The sequence below is a fragment of the Zootoca vivipara genome, chromosome 2, assembly GCF_965207765.1.
Source record: "Zootoca vivipara chromosome 2, rZooViv2.hap1.1, whole genome shotgun sequence".
In the NCBI taxonomy this organism is placed as follows: Eukaryota; Metazoa; Chordata; class Lepidosauria; order Squamata; family Lacertidae; genus Zootoca; species Zootoca vivipara.
Genome location: NC_142584.1, coordinates 87,561,389 through 87,582,130, shown reverse-complemented (window position 1 = coordinate 87,582,130; position 20,742 = coordinate 87,561,389). Strand labels below are relative to the sequence as shown.

General features: G+C 41.9%; 1 protein-coding gene and 1 long non-coding RNA gene across 2 annotated transcripts in view; one reads left to right on the top strand and one right to left on the bottom strand.

Annotated features, from left to right (window-relative positions):
• Positions 1–4,494: 4,494 nt before the first annotated feature.
• LOC148686958 (uncharacterized) lies at positions 4,495–15,961 on the bottom strand. The gene is made up of 3 exons (XR_015948264.1): positions 15,791–15,961; positions 11,410–11,545; positions 4,495–4,576 (listed from the first exon to the last, which is right to left on the bottom strand). It is a non-coding gene; the product is annotated as an uncharacterized LOC148686958 (long non-coding RNA).
• Positions 15,843–20,742, top strand: part of LMCD1 (LIM and cysteine rich domains 1) — a 58,956-nt gene continuing 54,056 nt past the window's right edge. Inside the window, exon 1 of the mRNA XM_035106584.3 lies at positions 15,843–16,345. Within this exon, the coding sequence (XP_034962475.3) occupies positions 16,319–16,345 (27 nt within the window). The 5' untranslated portion in view covers positions 15,843–16,318. The remainder of the gene's footprint in view (positions 16,346–20,742) is intronic.

Sequence of the window (20,742 nt, the reverse complement as noted above, 5' to 3'; positions counted from 1 at the left end):
GGCTGGACTGGATGAATCCCAAACCGGAATTAAGATTGCCAGAAGAAATATCAACAACCTCAGATAATGCTGATGACACAACCTTGGTGGCAGAAAGTGAGGAGGAATTAAAAAGGGTTGCTCCTATAGCAATGAATAACCAGACAAGGACAACAATTGGGATCAAATAGGTCACAACTTTATTGAATATGTACATGTGAATATGTGAATATGAAGATGTACATGATTTGGCTTAGGCATTGGATATAATGAGGGTGAAAGAGGAGAGCGCAAAATATGGTCTGAAGCTCAAGATCAAAAAAACTAAGATCATGGCCACTGGTCCCATCACCTCCTGGCAAATAGAAGGGGAAGAAATGGAGGCAGTGAGAGATTTTACTTTCTTGGGTTCCATGATCACTGCATATGGTGACAGCAGTCACGAAATTAAAAGATTCCTGCTTCTTGGGAGAAAAGCAATGACAAACCTACACAGCATCTTAAAAAGCAGAGACATCACCTTACTGACAAAAGTCCATATAGTTAAAGCTATGAGTTTTCCCCGTAGTGATGTATGGAAGTGAGAGCTGGACCATAAAGAAGGCTGATCACCAAAGAATTGATGCTTTTGAATTATGGTGCTGGAGGAGACTCTTGAGAGTCCCATGGACTGCAAGAAGATCAAACCTATCCATTCTGAAGGAAATCAGCCCTGAGTGCTCACTGGAAGGACAGATCGTGAAGCTGAGGCTCCAATACTTTGGCCACCTCATGAGAAGAGAAAACTCCCCAGAAAAGACCTTGATGTTGGGAAAGATTGAGGGCACAAGGAGAAGGGGACGACAGAGGACAAGATGGTTGGACAGTGTTCTCGAAGCTACCAACATGAGTCTGACCAAACTGCGGGAGGCAGTGGAAGACAGGAGTGCCTGGCGTGCTCTGGTCCACGGGGTCACGAAGAGTCAGACACTACTAAACAACTAAACAGCAACAATGCCTGCAGCCAGTATATCCTACAGGCAAGACTAGAAGTGGCGTCACTCTTCCAATCAGCAGTCCCAGTAAGAGGCAGTGATGTTGCTACCAGGAGGTCTGTTCCTAAGCAGCACCTTGTCATGCTGACTGCTCCTGGCAATTGCATGAATTTTAATTAAAAGTAAATTGCAGGTAAGGGGAGCCATCCTGACGGAACCAAGGGCAGAGGGCAAGGAGGTCACATCTGAACAGGCCCAAGTCTTAGCACAGCACAGAGGTTTCTTTTGTATAGTAAGTGAATTATACATTTTATAAATAAAGTGCCCTCTTGTTTTTTGGTTGCCCCACTTTCAGCAGTGGATGGCATTGTGGTATTGTGCTGAGTCACTACTGCATACTGGGATGGAGAAGGGGAGGGTCATAGGGGCAGAGTTGGCATGGTGCAAACAGGCCAGCAGGAGCACTGGATTGGCTCCACTTGTGCATTTGCACCATGCCAACCTTTCCACTGTGGTGCTCCCGCTTGGTATGCTGCAGTTGAGAAACACAGCCACCCTACGCCCCCCCCCCCGTAGTCCATTTTGTTGCCAAAGTGATACATAGCAGACCTCCAGAGTTCAATAATATAAGGAATGATGTCACAGCTGAGGCAGGAATCGCTCATTTTGTTGACATTTTCATGGCAACTATAACATGTGTTCTGGCTCCCTCTGAAACCGTTCTTAGGAAACAGTTCTTAGGAAATCAGAGAAGCTCATTATAGCATCTAGGATTTGTTTACAGAAAGGATAATAGGATACATTGGCTGCTGCTTTGGCCCAGTAAAACTGTTTTTCTGCTGTTAAAAAACTTCACAGAATTCCTGCACTTAGCTACCGTCTGGGGCACAGCAGTTTATAGCACACTCATCCCAGCGACTTCCCCCTCCCCAGAATGTGCCTAAGATTAACACACCATAAGAAGTGGGTCCTATTGATTAGTAGATGTCCATTTCAACTGGTTAACTTTTCAGACTGATATCCCTGATTGTATTTGTAGAAGCCAAACTTTTAGGCCGGCAAGTGTAGTGTTATTCTCAGACGTCTTCCAGCCAAAGGGATGTGTCGTAATAATCCCTCCATCCTGATGCCAGTCCAGACTGAGTACTTCTCTAAGCATGGTTGAACAAAGAGGGGATATATTTTCTAGTGACAGGACTAAAGAGTTACGGTGTCCTAAATCAAATTAGCAGACAGGCTCTGAGTGGGAGCCTCTGTAAGATTAATGGGCTGCTGAGATTTGATTTTTTTTTTTAAGGGAAAAAAGAGCAACAACAAGGTAATGAACAAGTTCAGCATTAAGCTAAATGGATGAACAGAGATAAATCCACAAGGTGAAATACAGGGCCTGTTAAAGTCTGCAGGAGCCCTGTCACTAATACCACTGGAGCTAGGATTTCTCCTGTAAAATTTCCACAGGGATCTTTCAAGCAGACGTAAGGCGGAAATCTTGGCACAAAATACAATATGAGATATCTATGATCATATCTACGATCGCATCATCAACAACAGATCCTGCCCTGCATTAAAACAAGAGAAAGCTCTTGTTTTCAAAGACCAAATTAAATTCATTCACATTGTGGTTGCTTGTGTAGAAAAGTATGAACTGATTTGTTTGTTCCATGCTTTGAAATACAGACCAATGAATATTAGGTACCTTTTACCTGGGTGCTAACATGCAAACCAATGATAATAGGCTGTAAAGATATACAAACCAAGTACAATATGTTATTTAAAAACATTCACAACGGAGTAAATTAATCTGAGGCCAATCTAGCACATTACAACAGTGGCATAGTTTCTTTCTTGGGAGCCTGGCCTGTTTTCAAGCACCAGCTTTTTAAGAAACTTACAAAAATCAAACAACAATCAAATACAATTGTAAAACATTCAATGGTGTCGGCCTACTTGTGCAAAGGGCTTCCACTCAGGCAAATCCCTGAGCTGGCGCATTGGGTCAGTGTGTCTGGCTGTTAACCAGGTTGGTGGTTCAAGCCCACCCAGGGATGGCTGTGGGCAGAATTGCATTACAGACGACCCTCGGGATCGCTTCCATCACTGCAATTCTATGATTCTATGAAATGAAAGTTCCCCTTCTTCTCCTCACCCCTGCAGCACCCCTATGTGGCCAAAAGGTCTGCTGTGGAGGGTCTGCAAAATGTCTGATACAGATGAGCGGGGTCATGGTGAGATGCAGTGGCAAGGATAGGAAGGGCAAGTTCCTTTGTGTCCATTGGTGTGATGCTGGATATTGCCTATATGTGATTATTTATTTATCTCTCTTTCTCTCTCTCTGTCACCCATCTGGCTGGGTTTCCCCAACCACTCTGGGCAGCTCCCAACAGAATATTAAAAACACAATAAAACATCAAACATTAAAAACGCCCCTAAACAGCTAGCTTGATATGCGGGCTCGAGCTAGCTAGGAGCAGGGCAACCAAGACAAATCAGGATTAAACAGACTAGGACTTGAACAGTGAGGTTTAGAAGAGGACAACTCAATTACCTAAGGGATACGTGAATTCACACTGGAATTTGGTGCACTTACCTAGGTTTTCGGGCTACAGGTAATGCATGCAAAGGTGTGCGAGAAGGGGTCTCCGTGGAGGTCCCTCCACTTGATGGATTCTATTGGGTGTCAATGTGTTTATTGTGTTGTTGTTGTTTAGTCGTTTAGTTGTGTCCAACTCTTCGTGACCCCATGGACCATAGCACACCAGGCACTTCTGTCTTCCACTGCCTCCCGCAGTTTGGTCAAACTCATGTTCGTAGCTTCGAGAACACAGTCCAACCATCTCGTCCTCTGTCCATAGCTGCCAAGTTTTCCCTTTTCTCGCGAGGAAGCCTATTCAGCATAAGGGAAAATCCCTTTAAAAAAGGGATAACTTGGCAGCTATGCCTCTGTCATCCCCTTCTCCTAGTGCCCTCAATATTTCCCAACATCAGGGTCTTTTCCAGGGAGTCTTCTCTTCTCATGAGGTGGCCAAAGTATTGGAGCCTCAGCTTCAGGATCTGTCCTTCCAGTGAGCACTCAGGGCTGATTTCCTTCAGAATGGATAGGTTTGATCTTCTTGCAGTCCATGATGGGACTCTCAAGAGTCTCCTCCAGCACCATACTCTGAAACAGGGTATCCTCTCACAGGCCTCTCAGTGAACTATGTCAAGATACAGATTGTATGAATTGATTAAATTGGGGGCCAGGCATAAAGGAAGGCACTGGCATTTTCTGCCCTCCTCTCATTATTTTGCACCACTGATGAAAATCCCTCCTATTGGTTAGTTTAAGTAGAGGCCATCATGCACACTGCAACATTCTTGCTCTTTACATGAGCTTTGCATACTTTCCTACAAATTTCAGAGTCAAGGTGCTAGGAGGTAGAACAACAGCTAAGCTGAGTTCCACAGTAACAACTGAAGGTAAGAGCTTTAGGACTAAGTGGAGACTTGAACATGGGTTCCCCTACTCCTGCTCTAACCACTACAAATACTCTCAAATACTCTTCTCCCAATCACTCGAACCAGTAAAACATACATAAAGGCTTTTCTTTATTTACCTTGCTTTTCTGCACATCTGGGTCTCAAACCTGTTTACAAACAAGACAACAGGCAACATTTAAAACACAAATTAAAGCTTTTGAGAATAAAACATCAAAGCAAATTCATTGCATTTTAAAGCACTGGAGAATAAAACATCAGAGCAAAATTCACTGTGCAATTGGCACCCTGAAATAAAACCATTTTAACTCGGCATGTGAAACTGCTTGCCCGATTTCTAATGGGAGGGAGTTCCACTGAGTCGACAAAACTGAAGACACAACTCCTCACTGACCTGAGCCGTGCTCCTGGTTCATGAGCCATGTGCCAACTAGCAGTAGCAATTCTTTCCTCTGTTTGTACAACTATGGGAGCTATGGGGTCAACCTGTGCTGATTTTTCATAGCCATCGCGGGGGTGGGGTGGGAGTGTCCCAATGTATGATTTTGCCATAGTGTATAAGGAACCATAAAGGAATAAATTGTAAGATGTTCTGCAACTACAGAGCTCTCCCCTCCTACACACTCCAAACCTCTGCTAGTTAATGTAGCTTTACAGTTCTGAGCCGATCATTGTAATTAACTGTGTGAAAGCATGAATCAGTTTAAACATGATTATAGTGGTGCTATTCCCACTTGACTGGCCCTGTCAGTGCTCCTGTTACAAACATTGTTTTTCTTGCCATTTGTGATTTTAATCGGAGCTCAGATTTGACACTTCGAAATTATGGTCTTGATCCAATGTCCTTTTAAACTGGATTGTGGTCTCTCTCTCTCTCTCTCTCTTGTATTGAGAAAATGAGAAAATAAATAGATTTGTCCTTTTATCCGGCTTGAAAGCGAGAGGAAAAAGAGCAGCATCCTATCATGTTCAATTTGAAGTAAGGCATGTTTTCGTCTTAACCAAGATGATTTTGTAAACTGATGCAAAACTCTGAAGATTAAGCCACTTTATTCTAAACCTATAATTGTTTTCTTGATCCTACAAGCAAGTACTTAAGTGAGAGATTTACCGAGACTCCGGAGTATTTGTCTGCTGAAATACCACAGCATGTAAACACCATTTGTTCCCATGTCTGTGAAGAAGTAAGGGAGCTCTAGGTAGCACCAAAATCGCTTACATTTCCAACAATGTCACTTTTCTTTTTCATAGGTGCTGATTAATATTTATTGCTGATGCAAATGGCAGTTTAAGTGGTGGCACTTCAGCAATACACCATTAATTAAAAAAAGAAGAAAACCTACTGTCAGCCAAGAAGAAGCCGGGACATATGAATAACTGAGGCAATACAACAAAGTTTTTACAAAAGCAATGGTTTGGATGCTATAGGACCCATTTTAAATCCAAAACTGAAAAGCTTCTCAGGCAAAACAAGTAAATAAAAAGATTATTTTCTGGGCAAGGCAATGATCAGCTCCTTTCAAAATAGCTTACAACACTTTGTTATGATTCTTGCCATTTATAACAGTTAGTAAGGCAGAGATTTGGCCTACTTTATGAGTTCTGACTTGTTCTCTGGTCAGAGGTCTGTATTTCTGAGGACTTCTAAAGGGGACTTTTTTCGGTGATTCACTCTAGCTTGTTTCAAGAAAGGATATGAGTGGTGGGGGGAAATTGCCTAGGTCAAATGCAGATGTACCTTTGTTTTTTCTAAATGGATTTTGATGGCCAACACATAAATGCTTCTGGGAATGCATGGGATTAATACTGACCTCACAGCCTGACTGGAACCAAGCAGTGTGGCTATTTATATGCTGTGTTCCCATGTGGATTGTATAGATACAGATACCCCAATTCCTCTGGTGATGGTGGCATCAATAAAGAGGCTTAAAACATGTGGTTGCTGATATACTATATGCTTGAAGGGATTTGTTCTCACATGCTGGTTGTATGTTGTGAGTCCACTGGTGGCTCTGTTTATACCCTCAGAGATCATGTTGGTCTTGCCCAGGCATAGGCAACCTTGGCTCTCCAGATGTTTTGGAACAACAACTCCCATGATCCCTGACCACTGGCCCTGTTAGCTAGGGATCATGGGAGTTGTAGTTCAAAAACATCTGGAGAGCCAAGGTTGCCTACACCTGGTCTTGCCACACGGATCAAATAGCCTACAAAACGATACACTAGTATACCGTTATTTGAACATGTGAAAAGTACATGACTGCAGAGAAGATGTATGCCTCTTCAATGTAACTTTGTTGAATAAATCCTGTTGAGCAAGTATTGTCCATGCGAGTAGGACTAGCATTCTGATTATAATAATTCATTGCCACAAAATATCTCTCAGACCAGAACAAGAGCAATATTGCCTTTCCACCAAAGTATATAATTATGGACAAATAATCACAGCTAAATTTGACATACAGAAACTTCTTCCTTTGCTTTACTTGCAATCAATATGAAAGCTGATGCCTGGATTTAATTGTGTGCCTCCCCCCCCTTTTTTTTCATTTCACACTGCTCTTCCAGTCATTTCTCAACTTCATTTTCATTTATTTTAGAGTCTGCAGGATTAGATTATCTGTGAAGAATATTGACCTCTCTGTCAATGATTCTTGGTATTGTTATTCCTCATTTCAAAAGAGTAGATTAAAAAATATATCGCCAAAAAGGAAAAAGGAAAAAACCAACTCTGTAAAAGTGTTCATCTTCCCTGGGCCCCACTCCTCTATGCTAGTGATTCGTTCATGGTCTTATCGAAAGAAAGCCCTGAATTTTGCACAAGAAAAGAGCAATACAAAAACCCGATGAGTCAAAAGCAGTGTGAAAATATATATTTAGCAGTAGTCATCTTTGCAAATTTCTTTTATTTTAGAACAATAAATATAAGCACAATTGATACCATGTGTGGATTTCTCTGTATGGATCCAAGACACAAACAAGGTTCGTGTCCATATTATTAATTTATTTCATAACTTAAAAGAACCCTACCATTCTTCAGAGTGGCAAATAGACTTCTTTCCTACTCCCATTCCATTCTCATGTGAGGTAGACACAGAGATGCAAGCAGCGTTGCTACACTACAGAAAATTGGCTTACAGGGACAGTATCTGTCAACGACATGAGTACCCAAGCTCATATGGAAGGGATAAAGACTGGAAAAATGTAAATGCCTTTGCATCACACTAAAATGACAAATCCGTGGGGCTTTTTTGCACTTTGCCTGGTGGTGACAGCACCTGCTGAAGGGTCTCCAAAGAAGTTCTTAAGGTCCAGGTAGGTACATGCAGAAGTCGGAAATCATTCAGGTATCCTGGCCTGGTCCCAAGGGCTTTAAAAGTCAGGTATACCTTAAGACATTATGCTATCTGAGGTAGAAAACATGGCGACTTCCTTCCATAGACTGAAACTGACCAGACTGGCAGTTGCATCTTATTTCAACAATGGTGGCAAGATGCTGTTCTCTGTATCTAGGGGGCAAAGGGCAAACTGTGTGGCATACTTCACCACCAGAACCAGTCCCAAGTCCTGACTGAGGGCCCGCCATTCAAATGTCAAAACCAAGTCATGGGAGGAAGCTTTTATTACCCTAATTCCTAAGGAAAATTCGGACCTGCTGGACGTGAAAAATTATAGACCTATTTCCCTCTTGAACCTAGATTACAAACTATTTGCGGATATCATGGGAACTAGACTCAAAAAAGTCCTATCAGAAATAATACATAATGATCAGGCGGGATTTTTACCAGGACGCCAAATGAGAAACAACGTCAGAAATGTGGTCGACATTATTGAACTGCTGGAGTGGAGAATAGATAAAAAAGCAGCATTGATATTTGTCGACGCCGAAAAGGCGTTTGACAATATATCATGGGAATTTATGAAAAGATTAATAGAAAAAAGAGGTATGGGAGTAAGATTTAGAAAGTGTATTGAGGCGATCTATACAAGGCAGAGGGCTAAATTAATAATAAATAATAGCTTAACAGAAGAATTAAATATTTCCAAAGGAACAAGGCAGGGGTGCCCTTTATCACCCCTGTTATTTATTTTGGTTTTGGAAGTTCTTTTGGAGAAGATCAGGAACAACAAAGAGATAAAAGGGATAAGAGTTGGTCGGAGGGAATATAAGCAGAAGGCCTTCGCCGACGACCTAGTTTTAACATTGGAAGACCCTGACACCAGCATAGAGGAGTTATTGAAAGAAATGAACAAATTTGGAACTCTTGCAGGATTCAGATTGAATAGGAAAAAGACCAAAATGATCATTAAAAATATGACAAAAAAGGAAAGGAAAGAACTGCAGGAAAAATATGGAATCGAGATGGTAAAGAGGGTAAAGTATCTTGGTATCTGGCTGTCAGAAAGGAATATAAATTTATATAACGATAATTACATTAAAATCTGGAATGACATAAGAAAAGACTTAGAAACTTGGAAAAAACTATATCTCTCACTGTGGGGGAGAATAGCCACAGTGAAAATGAACATACTTCCTAGACTTTTATTTCTGTTTCAAATGATACCAGTTTTAAAGGGTGTCGGTATATTTGAGGAGTGGAGGAAGGAAATTTCGAGATATATCTGGCAAAGAAAAACACCGCGGATCAAGTTTAAGATCCTAACGGACAAAAGGGAAAGAGGGGGCTTTGCACTGCCGGACCTCAGATTGTATTATGAGGCCTCCTGTATAGTGTGGCTAAAAGAGTGGATCTCGTTAAAAGATTCTGACCTTCTAGATCTTGAAGGATTTAATAACAGATTCACATGGCATAGTTATTTGTGGCATGATAAAGTTAAATCACACAGGGGCTTCCTATCCCATGTGATTAGGAAACCACTGTATGAAGTGTGGACTAGAAACAAAAGTATTTTGGAAAGAAAAACCCCAAGGTGGTTGTCACCAACAGAAGTCCTGACTATCAAAAAAACGAACATGGAGTCGAATTGGCTAAGTTACGAGGATATCCTCGTGGAATCGAAAGAGGGATGGAAGATCAAAACATATGAACAACTGAAAGAGAAAGGTATAGGGTGGCTCCAGTATTACCAGATTCAGGACCTGTTTAAAAACGATAACAAAAATCACGGATTCGAGACCAACAAATCTAAATTTCAATTGGAAATTGTGGAAGGCAAAGATAAATTATTAACAAAGATGTACGACCTCCTGTTGGAATGTAACACAAAAGATAAACTTACCAAAGAATGTATGATTAAATGGGCAATAGACTTGGGCCGTAACATTCACATTGATCAATGGCAAAATCTTTGGAAATATCAGATTAAATTTACGGCCTGTACCCTTCTAAAGGAGAACATCATGAAAATGATGTTCAGATGGCATTTAACGCCCGTTAAATTAGCCAAAATTAATAAATCTAATAACAAGAAATGCTGGAAGTGTAATGCCAAAGAGGGTGACTATTACCATCAGTGGTGGCTTTGTGAAAAGGTAAAAGTTTACTGGGAGCAAATATATAATGAATTGAAAAGATTATTAAGATATACCTTCCCAAAAAAAACCGGAGGAAATACTACTAGGGATACTGAGTAGGAACATAAAAAAAGATGACCATAAACTTTTCATGTATGCCACCACTGCCGCGAGAGTTATTTTGGCCCAGAGGTGGAGAACGACTGAAATTCCGACTGTAGAGGACTGGAGAGAGAAAATGCTAGAATATTTGCAGCTGGCTAGGCTAACGGGGAGAATAAGAGACCAAAAGGAACAGAGGTTTCAAAAGGAATGGAACAAATTTACAGAATATTTGAAGGAGTATGGTAAGACATGAAACGCCTGTAAGTTAGTAACACAAACTGCAACAGTGATTGTAACCTAAGTCAAAGACCTATGTTTAACTTGTAAGATAATACGTGACGGGATTAATTTTAGAGAGCGCAAAACTGAATATATGGAAAAACAAGTCTGAAAGAGAGAGAGGTGGAAGTCGATTACAAGAGGAGTTGGACAAAAATGAATTATCGAAACGGGAAAAGGAACTGAAACAAACAAGTCGTAAAATGAAGTTGATGAATCGCAACAACTTTTAAATTATGTAAAAAATGACATGATATATTTTGGAACTTGTATGCTTTTTGTTTAACTTCTTCTTTGTACAGTAAAGTTTCTTTCCGATCGATGTAGATGTATGTACAGATAAAACAATAAAAATGATTATTAAAAAAAAAAACAAATGTCAAAACCAGCACTTTTAAGTATGGTTCTGAGCATTAAACACTGGTTCACATGCCACATTTATGTAGGAATTGTTTAATTCAGGGGCGTTCTGAGGTGGGGGCGGGGGCAGGCGGCCTGGCCTGGGTGCCATTCCAAAGGGGGGGGCAACAAAATGCCGACCTCCGATTGACGGCACCTCCCAGGGTGTGCGCCACTCACAGCACACACCTCGGGATTTGCGCCATGCCCCCCAGGACATGTGTCATGCCCCCTGAGACATGCGCCACGCTCCCTGGGACGAATGCCACTCCGGGTACTGGAGCAGTTTGCTCTGCCTCTGGTTTAATTCCTTTTTTTTAATCTTCCTTCCTTCATCTACAAGTTCCATAACAAGTTACATTCTAACACAAACATTGGTTTTATGTGTCTATGTCTTCTTAATCTGCAATGTGTGAGGTAACACATGAGACTGATCCATCGATGACTTTTTGCACCTCGATCAAAAACGTTGTGAATATATAAAAGTGAGAGGCTAGCTGTCCTATCACATCTTTTTACTTCAGCAATCTAGTTTAAACAACTATAAAAGGGTGTAAAAGGAGACATGAAGTCTAGGCTTTTCTTTCCCACACATCTTGTCAGAATAAGAAAGGAATTCTGTTTAGTTAAGACATCACGTTGATTTCAAGTTACTACTGATTTACCAAATTGCAACCATTCTTTTCCTTTTGTCACTGTAGGCTGCTTTAAAGGACTACTCACCCATTAATTCACCTCAGGATGCATCAGATTTGCGAAATACACACAGGAAGAAGGTGATCTCCCATGCTGCACACTTTCCAATAATGAAGACCATTTCCTCCTTCATCAGCCTGTCACGTCAGTTCCCAGAGTATGACTGTTACAGAGATTTAATCTACATTTAGTCAGAAAACGATTTAGTTTCTTCATAACAAGCAGACAGGCATAAGACAGATGTATTAGTCAGAGGCAGTCGGAGAAAATATTTTTTGGAACCATGCCCAGACAACACACTGCCTGAGCATCTCAGCGTCTTCCATGACAATGTCCTTCAGAACTTTCTGTTTATTTCCCCCTTGCTTCTAACCCGAATGCTTTCATTACTCAGCTTGTTTGGTGCTCAAATGCCATTTCAAAGTTGAATAGTCATGTCTGGCTATTGCTGTCTCCTATGTTTCATTAATGTTTTTTCTTTTCTTTTTTTGATGGGGTTTTAAAATGTGACCAGAGACAATGATAAGTTTCAATGAAGCAAATGATTTATCTTCTCAAGCCAATAATGGGGACTGGGAACGTCTAGAAAAACCCTAAGGGACTAGAATTCTACCTGTTAAGCTAACCTGCTTACAGTTGATTGCAGACCATTTCATGTATTCTTGTTTGTTTATTTGTGAGCTTTGGGACACTTAAATTTGTGTTCCATGATAAACACAAAGCAGCTGCAAATAACTCTTGAGGAACTATCTTGAGGCATACCCAAAACTCAAAATGTATTTGTAAAGATCCCTTGCTCAGTATTTTATTGATTCATGTGGAGCTGGATGCTATGGGCTGCTTTTCATATTAGATTTTTTTATGGTGTGCATCTTATTATGTAAGATGTTTTATGCAAACACCTAATAATGTGTGTGAATGTAGCAAAAATGATTGCAAACTTCTTTCATGAAGGCAGACAATCATAGACCAAGGTCTGACCGTGTTGTTGCTGTTGTTTTCTGTGGAGCGTACACTCAGCGACAGATACAATGTGTGAGATGACTCCAACAATCCTCACTATATGCTATTTGGTTCTCGTCAAAAATCTGAAGATCAGTACGGGTGTGGCTGCTATCTGCTTATGCAAAATTAGATAAAAAGAATTTAAGAAGGATCTGAAACTCAATCTATTAGTAATAAAAATGAGTATAACTGAAGATCATGTTGTTCCAATAGAAGAGGTGTGGAGAACCTTTGGCCCGCCTTAAAATGGTAAAGGTAAAGGACCCCTGACAGTTAAGTCCAGTCGCAAATGACTCTGGGGTTATGGCACTCATCTCACTTTACAGGCTGAGGGAGCCGTCGTTTGTCCGGAGACAGTTTTTCCGGGTTATGTGGCCAGCATGACTAAGCCGCTTCTGGTGAAACCAGAGCAGTGCACAGGAATGTCATTTACCTTCCCACCGGAGCGGTACCTATTTATCTACTTGCACTTTTTGGGGTGCTTTCGAACTGCTAGGTTGGCAGGAGCTGGGACCGAGCAACAGGACTTCACCCTGTTGCAGGGATTTGAACTGCCAACCTCCTGATCGGCAAGCTCAAAAGGCTCAGTGGTTTAGACCACAGCGCCACCCATGTCCCTGGCCTGCCTTATGTTGCTCTAGCTACAACTCCCATACTCCATAGGCCATGCTTGCTGGGGCTGATGGGAGTTGTAGTTCAGCAACATGCGGAGGCCCGAAAGTTCTCCACACCTGCCACAGAAGCTCTGGATGCAACATGTTTGAGCCTTTGAAGTTGTCAACACATAGGCTGTGAACCACCCTGGGATCTATGGATGAAGGGAGATATGCAATGTAATTTAAAAATAATAAAAATAATAATGTTGATTCATGATGGACTAAGATGGTTACTCTGTCACTAGGTGCCATCCTTATAGCCCACATGCAATTTTGTTTACAATTCAAAATTTTGTTTCCCTGTATCACTTGTGGCATAGGTCTTAAAGCCACAAAATCATAAAAGTAGGAAAGTGGGTATAGGACTGCCGCATAAAGACCTTGCCTGAAACACAGCAAGGTTGTGTCTCCCTCTCGCCACTGCATTTCAAGTCACTTTCTTGTCTTGCTGTACATGCCAATGCACATTAACTGACTTGTTCCTCTGTGCTGAACTCCAATTCACTTAAATTGTCATCTGCCTGCACACAATTGATGCTTCCAATGTACACACTTCTGCTTAACTGCAGTTTCTGTTTTCTAATCAGTTGGAAGCTGGTTTGTGGGGAAACACATCAAACAGGTGTATTACTAATGAAGCTGCAGGATACATGTGTATGTGCCTTCTGACACCAGTGGTGTCAGCATGCTGGGGTCAGAAGAAACAGTAATGTGTATGCAGCCCAAGTATAAACAACAAAAAGTTTTGTAGCATCTTAAAAGATGATCCCATTTTATTTTGACATTAGCTTTCATGGACTAAAGATCTTAGACCATGTATCAAAGGTAAATCCCATTCTCTTCAGTGTGACGTATAACACAAATTTCCGCATGCATACTTGGAAGTGTGTCCAACTTTGTCCAACTGGGCTTACTCCATAGGAAGCGGATTTAGGATTGCAGCCTTACTGGTTTGTGAATATGCTCAGAATTGCAGTCCAAGGAACAAGACCGCACCTTTTAAGAACCTATTTCCATTTACATCATTGAACAAAGAAACCAAAGTTGTTTTCCTATTTCTTCCTCATGAACATGTGGAAGAAATTTGAGTAAGACATAACAGTGTGTTAAAACTGGGAAACGGCAGGTTTGGTTTAGGGCCACTTCACAGAGACGTAGTTAACATCCAGGCTAGAAAATAGGAAAATAAATTTGAAAACCCTCCTTTAAAACTTTTGGAAAAGTATGTTTTGAGTCTCCAGAACAACGAGAGAGCCGTGTTCTTTACAATTTGGATTGGATCTCTCATTTTAGTGTTTTGTGCACACACACACACATCCTTTGTTAGGTTCAAGGCAACTGCAAGAAATGGAAACAAAGCAGATGCACAATATCTTTGGACTTTGCAATAAAGGATTTTATCACTGGATTGGATATCTTTTTTTCTCTTGCTAAAGAACCTTTTTTGCAGGGGTGGTGTTTATTTAAAAAAATGAAAATCAATAATAATCCTGTTGTCTTTGTCCATGGAGTTTTCTTGGCAGGGATACTGGAGTGGCTTGCCAGTTCCTTCTCCAGGTGGATCACGTTTAGTCAAAACTCTCCACTATGACCTGTCCATCTTGGGTGGCCCTGCATGGCATAGCTTCATAGCTTCTCTGAGTTATTCAAGCCCCTTCGCCACGACAAGGCATTGATCCATTAAACCAGGGTGTGGGGGTTTTTAATGCAAAAGACTCTCATGCTAGCTCATGCCCTTGAATTTCTTAATCCACAACATCTCTTGTGCTTTATCTAAGCCAGGGGTATGCAACCTAAGGCCCATGGGCCGGATGCGGCCCAATCGCCTTCTTAATCTGGCCCACGGACGGTCCAGGAATCAGTGTGGTTTTTACGTGAGTAGAATGTGTCCTTTTATTTAAAATGCATCTCTGGGTTATTTGTGAGGCCTGCCTGGTGTTTTTACATGAGTAGAATGTGTGCTTTTATTTAAAATGCACCTCTGGGTTATTTGTGGGGCATAGGAATTCGTTCATTACTTTTTTTCAAAATATAGTCCAGGCCCGCCACATGGTCTGAGGGACGGTGGACTGGCCCACAGCTGAAAAAGGTTGCTGACTCCTGATCTAAGCCACAAAACCTCAATTGCCCCAAAGTCCATGGGAAGCTTCCATCCCCTCACTTGTTTCCTAAATGAGATCCCAAAATTCAATATACAAATTAAAAACACAAAACGACTGCGGAACAGAAATACATTTTCTTTGCCCCAAAAGAATCTTGTACTTTGTCAGGCATCTGAGGTGTACAGGACAGGCACCTCTTAACTTTCAGTCTCACTTCATACGTGTATCTTTTTACTCATTTCATTTCTGGCAGCCAAAGTTAACGCAACATCCATCACATTAATGGAGCGACCCTAATACACAAGAACCTGGTGTACAACAAGGAGGTACAAATTAAACCGGCATAAAGTTATCCCAGATCTAAACTGCTGCTGGCTGGGCCATCTAAGTCTGGCAGAGGAAAAGCAAGTATTTAAAATGGCATTTGAGTTACACCACCCTTTTTGCAGGCACTGCCCTCTTTTCTTTTTTTCTCCAGCTGCAGACACCAGTAACAAACAAACGTTGCCATGGCTTAAAAATATGCATTTGGCTTAAATAAAATGTCTGATTAGCGCAACGATGGAGGGGGCCACACAGTTTAGATCAGAAATTATTTTTGGATTCAATGGGCTAATAATATCCCAGGTCCCGCAACACACTCACTTCCTCTTTCTGTGAATGAACTGGCTTGCTTAAGCGCAAGGCTTCCCCCTTCATCCTTTAAAAGGGAAAGCAGGAGACGCAAGATCCCGGGGCGGTATCATTGCAGTCTCCTCGCGCGAAGCAGCTGGGCGAGCGCTGCCTCCACAGCTGGAGAACGGCGCGGCTCTGCTCGCTCCATCCTTTCCCTCAGGGGGTTAAAAAGAGAGCCGAAGAACCTTGAGGATGAAAGCCTCACTTCGCATTGGCTGGAAAAGTTTGGAGCCCTCTCTGATTGGCTGGCAGGGTGTTTAAAGGAGTTGTGAGCTCCAATTAAAGGGGCTCCGTGCAGGCGGCTTGTGAATAAACGCTGGGCATTGGAACGTGGGATTTGCTAATAGCTCCCGGGGCTCCTCGGTACCTACAGCAGTTTGCGATTTTTACTCACTTCAAGGCTGTTGTCCCAGCTAAAGAATTACAGCAATACATATTTGCACGCCTCAGGCAGATTCAAATAGGAGGAAGCGCGAAGCGGGGAAGGCAAGCTGAAGAATGGATCTGAGTTCAGGAATCCAAAAGGTAAATTGCAATATTTCTTCCGCTTTACTTCCTCTTGCTTCCTTAGTTTTTACTGAGGAATATTCGAGGTTAGTTTTAGTTTCTCTCTCAACAGCTGTGGCTTTCCAGCGGACCGCAGCAAAAAAAGACTTTACCTGCGAGTAAGCTTCACTGAAATCACTGGGGCTTCCCTTTAAATAGACCTTTGTACACACCTAGCCTGGGATTGAATCGCATGAAGTTCAGTGGGAATTATTGTTTGACTGAACCATTCAAAGAGGATGGCACTGGAAGCGTGTTGAAGGGACGCGCTGCTGCTGCCTTAATCTTATCGCTGATTGATTCCAGTGGGTGTTTTATGGGGAACAAACTCCAGACTTGAAGAGTCTAAAAAGTATACTCAATACTAATGTGTTAAGGAGAATCCAGTTTTGCACAGACTGTTCTACTACTGTTCTGGATTTTATTCTAAGAAATTAGTGGCTGGAAACGTCGTGCGTTCTTTTTCACTTTCACACGCAACTTCAGTAACTGTAGGAAAGGAAAGAAATTCAGCTGGTCTATAAACTTCTTCATGTGCTGAAAAGCAGTAGCCACAGGCTAAGTATAAGGTTCGTAGCCTTTGCTTCTCCTGCTGCAAACGTGGTCTGTTGGCCTGATGCCCAGGATATGTGCATATAATGTGCTGGATGTTACAGGTCACACAAAACAAAAATGAGTGGAGTCTCAGTTGCTCCAGCAGCTTGAATACAGATCACTTTCTTTCACAAAGCATATGGAAAAGTAGCCATGAAGCTATTGCTACTCCTTGTGCAGTTTTCTTTATGTAATAAATTTTAAGACTATGCCATTAGGGGCAGGATTTCATGGGTGTAATTGAATTCCCTGCAAATGGACCTGTAAACTGTGGGTCAATATCCAATAATACCTTCTGCTTGTAAACATAATTCTTGCTGGGGGTTATTCCCTGGTTAAATGACCAGGGTATCATTCCTAAGCATACTGTTTGAGAGGTAAATCCTTCTGAAATCAATGGAATTTATTTCCGAGTAAGAGTGGTTAAGGTCAGGCTCGTGAGAAGATCTCTGCAGCATATTGTGTATTGGGAAATGCTAAAGAAGTACTGAATAATTTGTGGGTCGATCACTGGACTTGTTTGCACTGAGTGTCTGGACCTGTGTGGAATTGGAAGGTTATGTTGAAGTAGGTGCTGGTTCAGGGGAATGATCAAAGGATGGGTCACAAATAAGAATGTCTTCAATTCCCGGATGCAGTTTAGAAGGATTTCTGGGAACCTGTGCTCTGAAAGAAGGCCTTTTACTTGGCATAGCATATAACAGGATTGCATGTCCTTTGTTCTTAACTATAAGAATATTGGTTTCCTTCCCCATCCCTTCCTTGTTCAGATTGGCTTTATGCATTTTGAAGCCATAACTTTGGGACTGGGAGGGTGAAAGCTTTATATATCTTGATGTTCAGAAGGGGGGGGGGCAGTTAGATGTCATTGGTGCAGAAAATGGGACTCAAGGTACTGGACTTGATCTATTTCCTAACAGACAGTGATTATGTTGCAATATGCTTTGTCTAGTGTGTAATAAAATAGGTATGCAAGCTTGCTTACATACAAAACGGTTTAATAGTCAGAAAATTGAGTAGTGGCAGTATTATTTGCAAAGAATTAAAATAACCTGAACCACAGCGCTGTGGAGCATGGAAATGGTCATCCCAATAAACTAGGTGCATGGACTTTAAAAGCCAGCATTGTACCATTCAGCCTCAACATGCTTATGTTGCAAAACCTTTTCCACAATTGGCATGGGATGGTTGTTGTATGCATACCAACAAATCCAGGAACGGGTCAATTTCTAGCTTATTGCTTAACCCTTCTTGTGTCTCTAATGATGATTTAATATCTCTCCTGCCCTCTTTTCTCAGTTTTCTTGAAATTGAAGTTTTCAACTGATTTTTTTAAAAGTTTGCTTTTTCTGAACTTTCTATTCTAACAAATGAAAAAACCACCTTTGACTTCCAGCTGCTCTGTCAAGCAACCTCTATTCTGCTTCTCTTCAGTAATTTTGGCACAGTTGATTACCCCTCTCCCTTTAAACTCTCTGTGTATCTATGACTGAATATATGCATACTGTATTCATTAGTTCTTTTCTATACTTCTTCCCCACCCCACCCACTTTATGTTAGTGTACCCCAGAGTTTGGTTCTTGGCTTCTTCCACCACTTTATTCTGGGCCCAAAAATCTCAGATCCCTTATGTTCCATCTCACTCACTGAGATCCTCTGAAGAATCACCACTTCTGGTGGTTCCCCATGCCCCTGTGGTTCAGCCTTTGTGATGTGATTTGTTTCTACCATTCTAACTAACCAGTATGTATTGATGGTTTTTACTGATGCTTTTACTGATCTTATTAAAATCTTGTATGTTGTATACCACCTTGATAAACTTTTATAAAAGTCTGGATTATAAGTATTTCAATAAATAAATATTCATCACTTTATTGTAACTGACTACTCACTCTTGCCTTTACTTATGGTTTTCAATCCTTTATGCTCCACTCCTGAGAACATTGCCACATTCATGTCTTCGTCATGCTTTAACTTGGGACTTGATCTTTCATTTCAGTGGTGGTGGGACTGCCATTCCACACTGCTCTGGTAATAGGCTGGGTTCTGACTTGTACGCAGTGGTGCCGGTACTAAAGAAAAGGGGTTCAGATAGTATTTTTTGCTGATTGTCCTCAGCCTCCTGTGTCCCCCCTTGGGGAGATTGACCACACCCAAACAGTTTTGGAAGTGTATGGGGGGGAGCATGGAAGGTGGCACTTGTGAAACTGTGGCCTTGCTCCCTTCCTTCAGTGGTGAGCCTCTACTGAATCCTAGTTCGCTGCACACACTGAAGGAGCCCCTCCATTCTCACAGGAACAAGTGTGGATTCAACCCAGTGTCTGCTTTCAGGGAACCATGTAGAATGGACCAAATATGTGACTAAGTCCCCATACCAGTATAACTTCATGGGAGCATCTAGCACAAAGAGTGCTGTATGCTGCTACAATAGCAAAGTGTGTCAAAAACCCTCCCTCACCTCTTCTCTTGCTGTCCATCTTGTCTAAGAACATAATACGGCTTTCATATTTAATTTCCCCTTTGCACCTGTGGGTGACTAGAAATTATGTGGTGGCATCTTAAATGTTCACTGCATCAATAATATGGGGATGCTGTCATTGGTGATGACTCTAGCTTCTAGTGATGCTGTTGTGTAAAGGATACATGAGGTGCTAAAATGCTAAAGCTGGCTTTATCTGTGTTGCTGTATGCAACAGAAGGCTACCTTTATTACAACTTCCATATGGTAAAGCATTTAAATGGCTAGCACATAGCTCCTCATCAGTTAACCAAAACATCGTGGGGCACCTTCTCACAACAGGCAGCTGCTGGTGAACTTGAGAATGGTGCCCAGATAAAAGATGGAGCTTGTGTGCCTTTGGTTAAAAGACCTGGGTGTCTGAAAAGGGACAAAGGGGATTTAGGCTTCCAAGAGGCATCTAGAGGCATGACTTTCCAAGAGGCATTTCAAGAGACAAGACTTTATTAGACATGCATTAGGACCTCTAATCACAGTGTATACCTGAACGTTGGACAGTGTTCTCTTAAGCTACGAACATGAGTCTGACCAAACTGCGGGAAGCAGTGGAAGACAGGAGTGCCTGGCGTGCTCTGGTCCATGGGGTCACAAAGAGTCGGACACAACTAAACAACAACAAATACATGAACGTAAAAATGCAAGGACAAAAATGCTTCACGCTAGCTTGAAGTAGTAAAAAGGCTTTTCAGTGATGGAAAACCCAATACAGTGCAAATAGGATGTTTGGTTCATGCATCACAGTAACCCAAAAGTTGGTATGGACATACAGGCTGCGGGAGAGGAGTTGGAGGCCATTTTGCTCTTCGTCGATCCTTTTTATGGCTGCACCACACTAAGCTATACAAGGTTTGGCATAGCATGTTGTCCGAACCAGGACTCTTGCTTAAGCCCCCTCCTCAGCACTAGCCTAAGTTTTACCAGAATGAAATGCTCCCCATGGTGTTGACATTGGGTCAAGCATTGCATTTGGGGTAACCCAACATGGTGGGGGGTTGCCATGGATCCTACTGACAACCCCCATGTAAAAGTGTTGTTGCCATCGCTCACCCACCAGGGGGTGGAAGGAGTTGTGAGTGACTGGCAACAGCCACTGTTCTGTGCCATAGTGTGGGGTGGGGTGGGCAGAAACACTGAAGATGGGTTCAGATGGGTCAGCATTGGGCCCTTCTGATCTTCTTGACCCTCATCAGGTGCCCAGCCATTAACATGAGAGGTCCGGCTAGAGCTTCTGAGTATTAGCTTTCTTCAGGTACGAAATCTGCAC